A 13,727-nucleotide genomic window follows, 5' to 3' on the forward strand; every position below is an offset into this window, starting at 1 on the left:
ATTTTATGAATTACTAACTCAAAAATGTCAACATTTTTAAAATAACACCACGCAGGCATTAATAAACACTTAATGGATCAGATTATGTAAAAAAAACTCAATTTTGACAAAAATGGAGATAGAACCTTCTAGCTATAATTCTAACGTCACGATTTGTCCTCAGTAACATTTGAATTATGGTCAGGCACATTGCGGACAGCGTTAGTCAGAAAACAGAAACATCGCGGGTCCTTCCTCTCCTCTGGTCCAACACGTGAGAACCAGCCATGCCGAAGTCTAAGAGGGATAAGAAAAGTAGGTTTCATTCACATTAATCTCAACATATCAACATTAATATGAGAGAAAGTGTGCTATGTGTGTTGGCTGATCTAGCAGTTAACATAATAACGAAATCTAAGGGCTGATCTGCATTAAGAAGTCAAACAGCCACCTATAAAGTATGCTATCGCTAATAGCTATCCAGCTCATGTTAACATGCTAACAGAATATGCAGTCAATAAACGTTATTTTGGTTGATTATTCCTCCCCTTTAATAATACCAATTGGTATTGTATTTGATATCGTTGGAAAGCCTGATTAGTCACATTTACAACGAGGTACAACTTCTAAGGATCATGCATTCGTGGAATGAGCAACACAGCTAAACGTGTGGGTAGCGGCCCAAAAACATTTGCCAAAATCCCCAGCAATATTCTGTTGTTCACTTTTTTTGAGGTTTAGATACATTTCCTAGCAGATCTCATCAGAGACAGTAGCTCAGAGCCGTATGAACTTTTCATGTGATTATTTCCCACTTCACAGTTTCGTTAACGAAGACAGCCAAGAAGGGGCTGGAAACCAAACAGAACTTAATAGAAGAGGTATGTTGTTTAATGCTCTCTTTTTTCATCATCACGTTTTCTCTGATCTATATTGATGTTTCTCAGACCTCTCCAACTCCTAACATTACCTGAACATAAAAAAAAATGTAAAGAAAAAAAGAGTATTCCTTTCTCTAGCATACAAATGTACTTATAGCTTTGGATAAAAGTATCTGCTAAATGACTTAAATGTAACAGCCAATCCCATCACAACCTCTCAGTAACCGTCTGAATGTCCCTGGTCTTATTTCAGTTGCGGAAATGTGTTGACGTATACAAGCACCTGTTCATCTTCTCTGTGGCCAACGTGAGGAATAACAAACTGAAAGACCTCAGGACAGCATGGAAACACAGTCGGTAAGTGAAACTCTCCAGTTTCTTATTTGTTATTAGGACCAAGGGATGCTGGGGGAGGTAGAAAGCGGCGGATGGGCTCATTGTAATGCATGGAATAGAATGGTGTCAAACACACATGATGCCTCATTCCATTCCATGTATTCCAATGTGCCCATCCTCTGATGTCTACCTCCACCAGCCTCTGATGTCTACCTCCACCAGCCTCCCCTGATTCAGACCAATCCAGCGTCAAGCAGTTATCCTCCTGTTCTGTAGACAGTCCGACACTGACTGACATGTAATGTCTCTTCTCCACAGATTCTTTTTTGGCAAAAACAAAGTGATGATGATCGCATTAGGTAAAGGACCAACAGATGAGTACAAAGACAATCTGCACAAGGTATGCAAACATTCCTGAGGAGTGTAAGTGGCGTAGCACACTAAGGCGCAGACCATGTCATCGCAGGGTCCCTGGTTCGATTCTGTCCATCGACATATCCTGCGTGTCTCCCCCCCCCCTCTCTCTCACCCAACCTTCCTGTCAATCTCTACTGTGTATATTCCAATAAATGCAGAAATGTGCTAAAAACTTTAATTGAGATGTGATTTCTATGATGGATTATCATGAACTCCTGTGAGTTTCAATGAGTAGAACATACACGGGTCTTCATTTAATTGTATTCTTTATCTGTTTAGGTCAGCAGGTTTATGAGAGGTGAAGTGGGTGTTTTATTCACAAATAAAACCAAGGATGAAGTACAAGAGTGAGTGGGACCATGTCTTTGCTGCATTTATATTAGATGTTGTATATGTATATATGTATATGCAGCATTACACTACAAGTCTGGTTATGATGAACATGTGATGTTTCCAATTCCTTGTCCTCTGCTATGAACTCATATTTGTGTGTTTTTTCCCAATTTCTCTTTAATTCCAAAGATATTTCAGCCACTTTAAGGAGACAGATTTTGCGCGGGCAGGAAATCCGGCCCAGATTGACGTAACGCTGGACGAGGGACCCCTGGAGTTCCCTCACTCCATGGAGCCCCAGCTGAGGCAGCTAGGACTGCCCACCGCACTCAAGAAGGGTGAGACCCAGAGACCGTACCCCGTTCTCAGTCGTTAGCACACGTCAGTGATGACTCCATCTCCCAGGTGTTCCTGTACATAAGAGACACGGCCCAGAGGACTTGGTTATGATTGATTCTCAGTTGTTGGAAACATGATTCCTAACATCCTCTTCTCCATCCTCCACTCACCCAAACCACTGTGCGCTGTAAAGTTTGTGGCAACTGGGGCGCTTGGTGGCATAGCAGGGGTCGCTGGTTCGATTCCGGCCGTTGACATATTCCGCATGTCATCCCTCCTCTCTTTCACCCATCCTTCCTGTCAATCTCTACTGTCTCTATCCCATTAAAGCAGAAATGCCCTAAAAACTTAATATAATCAAAAAAATAAATACACAGTTGTAACATTAAATTCATGTATTTACAATCATGAATTGTTTCAGAATACATATATCCTTCCGCCACAGAATATAGTCCCATAAACAAGATCAACGATTGCCTTGTAGGTCAGCACATTGTCGGTCAGCACTAGGTCAGATTGATTGGGAGGCGCATTGATACTGGAAATGCGGTCTGAACTGTGGGTTGTTAGGATATTTACCACTGTTGCCAGCCAATCAGAATCCAGTATCCAAACATGCTGTTGTAGAATCTGTACTTAATGCCTTTTGAGGAAGAAGCGAGTGGAGGACTGAGGGGCGGACGCGAGATGTCATGTTCCTAATATTTGAGAAATGTCTATCCTGTATATATTCTATATTCCCTCTTTGGTGAGAACCTGTGGGCACTCAAACCTGCCTCCATCTGAAGTTGTTGTTTTCATCTTGTGGAGCGACTTTGTTTTTATTGAGAAATGGTTGATTGAGTTCAATTCATTCATTCATCACTGGTGTTTTTGATCTTAGGAGTGGTGACGCTACTGAAAGAGCATCACGTATGCAAAGCGGGGGACTCCCTGACACCTGAACAGGCCCGTATTCTGGTGAGTGGACCTTCTGATTGATGAGATCTTCTGCAAGACTCGTTGTTAATGGAAGATTATTATTATTATTATTATTACCGTATTTTCCGGACTATAAGTCGCTCCGGAGTATAAATCGCATTTATTTAGAAATATATTTCACAAAATCCAAGACCAAGAACAGACATTTAATCTGGAAAGGCAAGTTTATTCAACTACACAATAGAACACAGAACAACAGGCTGAATAGAAGTCTGGTATGTTAACGTAACATATTAACAGTTATTCAGCAACACAATAGCATAAAGAACATACCTGGGAGGCTGAATAGGCTAAATGAACATAACAAGCCAGCGAGTCCAATAAGCAAGTTCACCAAGCTACCGTTTGCTTAGCTTCAACAAGCTAATGTTTTAGATAACTTCTTCAGGGGTATAGGAGCAGCATATAGTTGTCACAAGCCCAGAGCGGCCCAGAGCGCCCTCTGTCGGCTGTAGACGGTAATGTTTACTCCTTGGTTCATGGCAGTCAGTATGAAATTATATATATATATTGACATATAAGTCGCACCTGACTATAAGTCGCAGGACCAGCCAAACTATGAAAAAAAGCGTGACTTATAGTCCGGAAAATACGGTAATAATAATAAACCTTTGATTTAGGCAGGTGTGGTCTTACTGAGAATACGGTCTCTTTTTTCAGAGGAGCCCTGCTTTAAAAACATACAACAGATCGTAAATGTACATTCAAATTACAAACATAATACAGTTAGCTGGAGCCCTACCTCCACCACGATCATAATTTGCAGTTGCTATGCAACCAATCCTTCAGAACAAACCTGGTAGTGACCAGGTTTACGGTCTGTTTAAGTAAGATGTGTGTCAAAAATGTCTCACAGGAGGTAATGAAATCCCGAACGACAGTTCCGTCAAGTGTCTTTTTTGAAATATTAGGTCCCACCTTTTATGAGATTGATAGATAGTGTGCTAGATAGATAGATTAAAAAGGTGTAAAAAGCATGGTGTGCTTGACACAAGGGTTAAGGCAGCCAGCTAGCAATCAGAAGGTTGATGGTTCGATCCTTGCCTTGGGAGACAGTGGTTGACTTTAATTTAATGTTTATTTTTAAAATATTTAACAGAAGCCTTCAAGTAAATCGATTTACAATAAATACATCTGTCAGTAAGTGAATCATCTATCCATCAGTAATCATAAGAAATAATAATCTATGCCAAATCCAGGGTCCCCTTACAATGCTAGAAGAACATCATTTAGTCAGAAAGGCTTCAAACACCATTGTAGTTATGTCAGTTCTCGTAAATTAGCCTACACCATCATTTTAAACATACATTTGTAGATTAGATTCAACTTTATTGTTATTGCAGAGTACAAGGAACGAACGAAATGCAGCAAAAAGTGTATGTCAGAAGCGGGATTCGAACCCCCGTCTTAAAAGAACACAATGGGCCGGTTTCACAGACAAGGCTTAAGCCTAGTCCTGGACTAAATCACACTTTCAATGTAAAATCTCCATTGAAGATGCTTTTTAGTCCAGGATGAGGCTTAAGCCTTGTCTGTGAAACTGGCCCTATGACTACTACTAATCAACGTATGTGGAATTACCCCCTGGTCTAATCAAATACTCCTCTTGTCACCCTAGAAACTCTTTGGGATGAAGATGGCTGAGTTCAAAGTGGCGATCAAGTGTATGTGGAACTCTGAAACAACTGAGTTGGATAAGTTTGCTGAGGAAGATGATGAGGAAGAGGCCATGCAGGACGAGGATGATGATGATGAGGATGATAAGAAGAAGAAGGATGGGAGTGGAGAATGAAACCGGATGAAGGATTGGACTTTTCAGACCCATTGTGTTTTTAATACTGTTTGAACTGTATGAACTGTATGAACTGTATGTCTCGCCAGCCCTCTAAAAAACAAACACGTCAAACAACCATGCTTTTTTATTTATCTGGATGTTGTTGTCCGTGAGATGCCTCGTTAAGAGGCATTTGACACCATGTCTGTAACCACAACAACACTGCCAACGTGACCCTGGAATCTGCTGTTTACTTGGTGCCATGTTTATCCTTAGGTGTTTACCCAGACACAACAGAAGAATGCTGAACTCAGAATACTGATATGAAATTACTTCCTCCCCAGAGTTCAAGGCTTGATGTGTCATTGGTAGTGTCCCAACCCGTGTACATAATACATTGAATAAATCAAGTATTTCACAATTATGTGGTTTCCTTCATAGAAAAAGTTCTGTGAGAAGTTTGTATTATTCAGCTATAATAAACGAGCAGACACATCCATCGTTCTCCAGTTTATTAAAGTAGAAGACACAGCCTCCAGAAAACGTTTTTCCCTGAAAACATACCTACCCTATCAATTAATTGAATATTTACATTAAGTGCTTGTTGATAAACCAAACGGGACCAAAACAATAATTTCTGTGTTAGTGTTTACAACTCACTTGTAAAATTGCATATATAAAGGCAAATCTGGTCAAATGGCGAGGGTTAGTGGCTAATCAAAAACGCCAGTGAATGTTGATCTTGTCGTGGCTCCTGTGGTGGTTACGGAGGTGACGTCTAGCGGAAGTAGCTGGGACACTCGTGAGCCACCAGGTCCCAGGCCTGTTTGAAGGCCTCCACCACCCGCTCATCCAGGGGCCCCTCCTCAGAGGCAGACAGGTTCTGCTGGAGCTGCTCCATGGAGGACATGCCGATGACCACTCCATCTCCCAGGTCCCCCTGTAACCAGACACACAGAGGACTTGATGACATTTACATTTGAAACATTTAGCAGACGCCTTTATCCAAAGCGACTTACTTGTTGCACGTTTGACTAAGTAAGTGAGTCACCTATACATCAGTCATCATAAGAAAAACATATCTATGCTAGGACCAGGAGCCATTGGCAGTCACAATGCTAGAAGAAGGAAGTATATATATATTTTTTTTAAATAGAAATTATTTACAGTAGAGAAACTGTACAGCGGGGTAGAGGGGAGGAGGAGGTCTTTAGGAGAGACAGTCAGAATGTAGTCTGAAGAGATGGGACTGTAGGTAGTGATATGGCAGAAGACAGGTAGTGGCCCTTTCTCAATGGTTAGAAACATGGTTCCTTGCATCCTCTCCTTCTCCTCCCTCCTCCACTCGCTTCCTAGTCAAAACGCATTGGAGAAGATCTAGGCTCCTCCCCTTAGATATTCTTCTCCATCTCAAAATGCTTCTTTTTTTTTCTGAGTGGGGCAGTCCTACTCATATTTTTCATTTTATTGGACAGGCATAGTGAAGATAGACAGGAAAGTAAGGAGAAGAAGGGAGAGTGGACATGTCAGCAGGGCATGAGCCAGATTCGAACCCATGCCGACATGGGCATATGTGTGCACTGTAAACCGCGGTGCTAGACCACTGGACCACCCCAGGCCACTCAAAATGCTTCTTGAGAAGAAGCATGTGGAGGAGAGGACACAACCATTGAGAAAGGGCCTAGTTCTGCACATAGACTTATATATGGTGATATTGATTAAATTGCGTAACCGTGTACAGTATTAGTGCATAGTGCATCAGATGTGCAGAGCAGGGGAGGCTGCTGGAGGTAGAAATCAGAGGACAGGCTCGTTGTAATGCATGGAACAAATGAAGAATGATACTGCAGACTCAGACACATGTTTGATACCATTCCTCATTCTTGCTCCATGCATTAACATTGAGCCCCGTCCTCCGATTTCTACCTCCACCAGCCTCCCCTGGTGCAGCGTTCGTTACCTTGAGCTGGGAGTGGTGGTACATCCAGCGGAGAGCAGCGGAGGTCATAGAGGGTTTCTCTGAGCCGTACGCCGCCCCCAGGGCCTTCAGAACCAGATCCACCCCCTGGAAGTGGCTCTCCTTCCAGTACCTGATCCAGACAGAACAACACATGAGACGGTTACTACATTTATTTTGAATTTACAGATGATGTGAGGCTATCTTGTGTACACACACACACACACACACACACACACACACACACACACACACACACACACATACACAGCCAATCTAGTCAATAGCACGTGGTTGTTTGTGTGCTGTTATGATCTCACCTGTCTCTGTAAGCAGCTGCCCAGCTGTTACCAAAGAAGCGCCCGGAAGGCTGGGAACCGTCTTTGTCCTGATAATGGTACTTCCCTGTCAGAAGACCCCCTGGTGGCACAGACATGGGGAGTCAGAATCCCAACACTGAGCTCTAGAGCAGTGTTTCTCAAACCTCTCCTCGGGGCGCCCCAGCCGCACCACATATTTGATCTGTTCCACCACCAGCACACCTGATTCAACTAATCAAGTACAAACCATAATTGGTGGTGGAACAGATCAAATATGTGGTGCGGCTGGGGCGCCCCAGGAGAGGGTTGAGAAACACTGCTCTAGAGGACTGGTGGACTAATGAACAGTAGATTGTGTTATACTGTATAAGGATAATCACCTGCCAGAGGATTGTACGCATAGAATCTGATGCCGTAGTTTCTTAGACATGGCAGCAGCTCTGTCTCCACCTGTCTGGTGGTGGCGTTGTACATTCCCTGTGAAACGTTAAAGAAGGGTTTAGGTTATGGTTTAAAAAGTATCTATTAAAAGCAACATTTGTTTTTAAAATTGTCTAACCGGCAGGTATATATCATGTTAATGTTTATTGTTCTGTGACGTTATGTTTGCTATGAATTAAAAACAATTTAGCCAAAATATGTTATTACATTTTAATAACCGCATTATGTTTATGTAATATGGTTGTGTGGTGTGTGTGAACAATCCATACTTTACATGCATCCTCAGTGCATTACCTGGTAAACAGTAGGAACAATCCAGTCGTTGTGTCGGCAGATAGAAACTATTTCAGCCACTTCCCATGATGCATAGTTTGATAAGCCGAGCTTCTTGTACTTCCCCTGAATTTTAGAATAGGACAATAAAAACGTTATCAATCCACAAGGGTAACAGACCATTACTGTGGGTCACAGACTGGAACAGACTCTGTCATGTTTGTGTTGAACCAGGGTGGGACTGTGTGGGGCTGTACCTCTTTGTGGAGCTCGTGGCAGGCACGCAGGGTGTCCTGGATTGGGTTCAGGTGGTCTGGCGCGTGGAGGTAGAAGAGGTCCACACTCTCTGTCTGCAGCCGCTGCAGGGATGTCTCCAGCTGGGAGCGCACGCTCTCTGGCCTCAGGGTCTTCCCATCCCAGGGGTTAGCCTTGGTGGCTAGACTCACTGAACACAGACACATCTTATTTTTATTTAAGCGTTATATTTCTGCAAGAGTCCCACTGAAGACAATCATGTCTGATGAAACTCAAGGAGAGCATGAAAGAACTTAATGGACGTTGTAGTCTACAGGTGCTGGTCATATAATTAGAATATCATCAAAAAGTTGATTTATTTCAGTAATTCCATTCAAAAAGTGAAACTTGTATAATGTATACATTCATTCCACACAGACTGATATATTTCAAGTGTTTATTGCTTTTAATTTTGATGATTATTACTGACAACTAATGAAAACCCAAAATTCAGTATCTCAGAAAATTAGAATATTACTTAAGACCAATACAAAACAAGGTTTTTTAAAAATGTTGGCCAACTGAAAAGTATGAACATGGAAAGTATAAGCATGTACAGCACTCAATACTTAGTTGGGGCTCCTTTTGCCTGAATTACTGCAGCAATGCGGCATGGCATGGAGTCCATCAGTCTGTGGCACTGCTCAGGTGTTATGAGAGCCCAGGTTGCTCTGATAGTGGCCTTCAGCTCTTCTGCATTGTTGGGTCTGGCGCATCGCATCTTCCTCTTCACAATACCCCATAGATTTTCTATGGGGCTAAGGTCAGGCGAGTTTGCTGGCCAATTAAGAACAGGGATACCATGGTCCTTAAACCAGGCACTGGTAGCTTTGGCACTGTGTGCAGGTGCCAAGTCCTGAAATCTGCATCTCCATAAAGTTGGTCAGCAGCAGGAAGCATGAAGTGCTCTAAAACTTCCTGGTAGACGGCTGCGTTGACCCTGGACCTCAGAAAACACAGTGGACCAACACCAGCAGATGACATGGCACCCCAAACCATCACTGACGGTGGAAACTTTACACTGGACTTCAAGCAACGTGGATTCTGTGCCTCTCCTCTCTTCCTCCAGACTCTGGGACCTTGATTTCCAAAGGAAATGCAAAATGTACTTTCATCAGAGAATATAACTTTGGACCACTCAGCAGGAGTCCAGTCCTTTTTGTTTTTAGCCCAGGCGAGACGCTTCTGACGCTGTCTCTTGTTCAAGAGTGGCTTGACACAAGGAATGCGACAGCTGAAACCCATGTCTTGCATACGTCTGTGTGTGGTGGTTCTTGAAGCACTGACTCCAGCTGCAGTCCACTCTTTGTGAATCTCCCCCACATTTTTGAATCGGCTTTGTTTCACAATCCTCTCCAGGGTGCGGTTATCCCTATTGCTTGTACATTGTTTTCTACCACATCTTTTCCTTCCCTTCGCCTCTCTATTAATTTGCTTGGACACAGAGCTCTGTGAACAGCCAGCCTCTTTAGCAATGACCTTTTGTGTCTTGCCCTCCTTGTGCAAGGTGTCAATGGTCGTCTTTTGGACAACTGTCAGGTCAGCAGTCTTCCCCATGATTGTGTAGCCTACAGAACTGGACTGAGGGACCATTTAAAGGCGTTTGCAGGTGTTTTGAGTTAATTAGCTGATTAGAGTATGGCACCAGGGGTCTTCAATATTGAACCTTTTCACAATATTCTAATTTTCTGAGATACTGAATTTGGGGTTTTCATTAGTTGTCAGTAATAATCATCAAAATTAAAAACAATAAACACTTGAAATATATCAGTCTGTGTGGAATGAATGTATACATTATACAAGTTTCACTTTTTGATGATATTCTAATTATATGACCAGCACCTGTACCCCTACATGATAAATGCATGGCAGCTGTTGCGTAGGTGAAACCGACTGTGTGTGTGTGTGTGTGTGTGTGTGTGTGTGTGTGTGTGTGTGTGTGTGTGTGTGTGTGTGCTGTCCTGTATGAGAGGCGGAGTGGGGGGAACAGGTGGTACCACTCAAAAACAGACACACCCCCTGTGTTCTCTTTAGCAACACAGCCCATTCATGTAAATTCTCTCCATGAGACATACCCATATCTTGGACATAAAATTAACATCGCAGGAGAGTGGAAGGAGCAAGTCAATAACATCCTGACTGAGTTCACTTCCAGGCTGGACTTGATAGACAGTTGTCCTCTGCCACTAACTATGAAGTTAGAAGCCATCAGGCAGGTGGCCCTGTCCAAAGTTCAGCACCTCTTCTCCAATGTCCACATCCCCCAGAAAGTGCTGTGTGAAATGAACAACAAGACTGTGAGCGTAGTGCGCAGGTGGCTTGGACTCAATTCACACAGCACCCGTGACATCATCTTTCATCCCCAATGGGAGGGAGGGCTAGGGGTCCCCAATGTAGAATGGATCTACACCAGCATGAGAATTTCCCATCTTCTCAGGATGCTTAACAACGACGACAAGGACGTCAGGGAGCTGGCCCGCTCCTCCATGTTCCTGGACCTGAGGAGAAGGAAGGTCCCAGTTGCCAGGGGGGCGGAGCCCCACTTCCTTGGGTTCAAGAGGAAACCCAGCGGAAAATTGGACACTCATTCCGCTGGTTTTGGAGTCTGGTCTGATTGGCCAGACCTGAATGACCTCTGTGTCCGAGCCGGGGTGTCCCTGGAGTGGGTGCGGTCTGACTCTGAGACTGTTCGGGTCTCAGAGAACTGTATATCTGACCCTCTCACACAGGTCAGGGCAACAGCCTCCTTTGCTGGACAGAGCCACCAGCTAACATCTAGAGGGGCCAGACGGACTCTCATGGACCTTCATCAACATCAACAACAACAACACTGGACTGGTCTGAAACTCCAGGGAAAACTGGCATGTCTTCCCACAGCTGATCACTCTGTTTCCCATTCTTTTCTAAAAAAACACTGCACTCGATGAGGACATTGTCATATTCACAACCAAGGCCAGATTACAAGTCCTTCCTACCAGACTCAACCTCTCTATTTGGTTTCCCTCCACTCAGGTTCCTCATTGCTTGCACCACACCACAGAACAGGTTACAGAAACACTTTCACATATCTTGAATGGCTGTTATGTTTACAAAGGAATGTATATAGCACGTCATGACAGAATTGTGAGCCTAATAGTAAAGGACATATCACTCCACTTCCCAGTTACAGTGAAAATGTATACACATGCTTGTGTCAATGCATCCATGTTCAATTTCTGTAATGACCAATGTCACTTTTCACAGTTGTCTGCTAACACACCAGATGTTGTTGTTGTTAATGAAGAGTCCAGAGAGGTGTCTGTATTAGAGGTAGCATGCACCTTTGATATAAGCCTAGAGGAAGCCTTCATGACTAAGGTCATGAAATACCAGCAGCTTGTAGACACCATCTCAGAGCTAGGCTATAGGGTGTACGCTATTAGTCTTTATATTTGGCAGTCTTGGACATGTGCACAGATTGGTTGTCAGAGGACTACGTCTACTGGGAATGTCCAAGGGAGAAGCAAAAAGGCTCAGCAAGTATTGCTCTGTCTCTGCGATTATTGGCAGCCGCCAAATATGGCGGAGACGGTGTTACTTGTACCCGTGAGTCTTGTCCTGTTGTATGTGAAAGACATTGTCCATGTCTGTTTGTGAATGCATCCCATCTGTGCCTTCAGTATTTGTGTCCCTGTATACTTGTTTCTATGTGGACAGAAATATATGATTAAAATGTGTGTGTGCGCGCGTGCGTGCGTGTCTATAGCTTTAGCTTACAGTAACACAAGTGTGTTGTTAACTTGGCTACCTGTTTTGGGGAGGTGCATCCCACCGATGACGACCTCAGACTGCCCATCGGCGTACATGAAGGCGGTGTCTACGTCATTGTGCCCGCGGGCCAGGTAGGCTGTGACCATGGTGGTGCTGGTGGCCGCGTCAGCACGAGCCCCGAAGGCCATGGTCCCCAGGAGAGAGATGGGCCTTTTAGATCCGGAGGACGACATGTTGCGATGACCGATGGAATGCTTGAATCCTGCACCGAGGCTTTGCTGAAGTCTGCACAGACCTACTCTTCCTGTCCAAAGCATCATAAAACCACGTGTCAGCTGAGCCACGAGGGCAAAGGACGCTTTAGTAAGTAGGGGAGTGTGTCGAAATGACTAACACAAGTGTTCGTGGACGTCAAATTGATATTCAGCTAGCAGAAAACCACTGTCACATAGTCTATCTGGGGGTGCCCGCTGTGCAGTGCAGAGTTCACTTTCGTCCCACAAATGTTTTCCAAGACTGCGACCTCCTGTGAATAATTAATGTGCCCTTTTCGTTGCGTAAACTACCAGGGCGCATAGCGATGCTCCCTGGTGTAATTCTCATTTGAACCAGAAGGTGTCAGCAGCGAGCTACAATAGAACTCACATAGTTCACTTCATTAGTCAAGTCAAGTCAACTTTATTTGTATAGCACATTTACGTACAGCAATGCTGAGCCAAAGTGCTTCACAGTAAAAATAGATAAATGCAGGAAATAAGTAAGCACAATAAACACAATACAATGTAATACAAAATATGGTAAAATTAAAAGAGAAGAAAAAGGACTAAAAACAATAAAACAATAAGACAATATTGAATAAGAGCCAGGGACTTACAATAAAAACTATGAAATAATAAAAGCCATCATTACACAGTTGCCCCAATCCAAGCAATTGCAGATAAACGGGTTTCTGTCATAACGCAACAGATCATGTGCAGCCATAGTAAATGTGAATCAACTAAATAATGAGTGAAACTAAACCCGTGTGAATTTTAATTCCCAATTTAACGTACTTGCGATCCAACAAGAACCATACTCTTTTGTTTAAATCAATTATTTATTGCAAAACAGTACACATGCAAAACTCACATTATTATACCAAACAAAACAAGTGTCTGTCCTGATTCCCCCCCCCCCCCCCCCCTATAAACACATGACTAAAAAACCATACTCTTGAGTAAACCTGGAAACCAGCTATCTGTTGATTAAATTAAAATGTATTTTAGTATGTTACTATGTTATCAAACCATAGCTTACATGCAGTCGTGCAAGTTGAAAGGTTAACCTCATTCTTTCAAGACAGGCATGTGTAAATGCAAACCTATTTCATGTAAGTGAAGGAAACTTTCAACCTCTGATAACTTGGGGACACACTTCTGGTAACCTCTCCACATAGTTTCCCCACATCTATCTCCCGTGCTTACACTCCCAGGCTCATCAACCTGTCATCTGAATACATTGTATAATGGGTCACACACTCTCTCGCTCCCGCTGTCAATGTGAGGGCTTCAGAGTGCTTGCATTGGTTTTAATGGCAGTGGAATCTGTGCTATTGTGTCACGTTATTGTATACAGAAGTCTTTTTTTTGTGCAATTTTCTTTTTATTCAACAA

At 43.2% G+C, this 13,727-nt stretch overlaps 2 protein-coding genes across 2 annotated transcripts; one reads left to right on the forward strand and one right to left on the reverse strand.

Moving 5' to 3' along the window:
• Positions 1 to 207: 207 nt before the first annotated feature.
• Positions 208 to 5,065, forward strand: LOC308171352 (mRNA turnover protein 4 homolog). Its single transcript, XM_080546187.1, has 8 exons — positions 208 to 294; positions 802 to 860; positions 1,114 to 1,217; positions 1,515 to 1,596; positions 1,893 to 1,960; positions 2,136 to 2,284; positions 3,169 to 3,245; positions 4,885 to 5,065. The coding sequence occupies exons 1-8, from the start codon at positions 267 to 269 to the stop codon at positions 5,056 to 5,058; spliced, it is 741 nt and encodes a 246-aa protein (XP_080402313.1). The 5' UTR covers positions 208 to 266; the 3' UTR covers positions 5,059 to 5,065.
• A 753-nt stretch (positions 5,066 to 5,818) lies between these two features.
• LOC308171351 (aflatoxin B1 aldehyde reductase member 4-like) lies at positions 5,819 to 12,532 on the reverse strand (the record flags this gene model as incomplete). Its single annotated transcript, XM_080546186.1, has 7 exons — positions 12,113 to 12,532; positions 8,289 to 8,476; positions 8,053 to 8,157; positions 7,698 to 7,794; positions 7,318 to 7,417; positions 7,001 to 7,130; positions 5,819 to 5,980 (listed from the first exon to the last, which is right to left on the reverse strand). The coding sequence occupies exons 1-7, from the start codon at positions 12,393 to 12,395 to the stop codon at positions 5,819 to 5,821; spliced, it is 1,065 nt and encodes a 354-aa protein (XP_080402312.1). The 5' UTR covers positions 12,396 to 12,532.
• Between the last annotated feature and the right edge of the window lie 1,195 nt (positions 12,533 to 13,727).

Source organism: Nansenia antarctica (assembly GCF_963989245.1).
Source record: "Nansenia antarctica genome assembly, chromosome: 15".
NCBI lineage: Eukaryota > Metazoa > Chordata > Actinopteri > Argentiniformes > Microstomatidae > Nansenia > Nansenia antarctica.

Excerpts from the sequence above, each read along its gene's own strand:
- LOC308171352 (XM_080546187.1), top strand. The coding sequence starts at position 267 with ATGCCGAAGTCTAAGAGGGATAAGAAAA. Across the intron at positions 2,285-3,168 it reads GCCCACCGCACTCAAGAAGG|GAGTGGTGACGCTACTGAAA; the intron begins GTGAGACCCAGA and ends TTTTGATCTTAG. Across the intron at positions 3,246-4,884 it reads CTGAACAGGCCCGTATTCTG|AAACTCTTTGGGATGAAGAT; the intron begins GTGAGTGGACCT and ends TTGTCACCCTAG.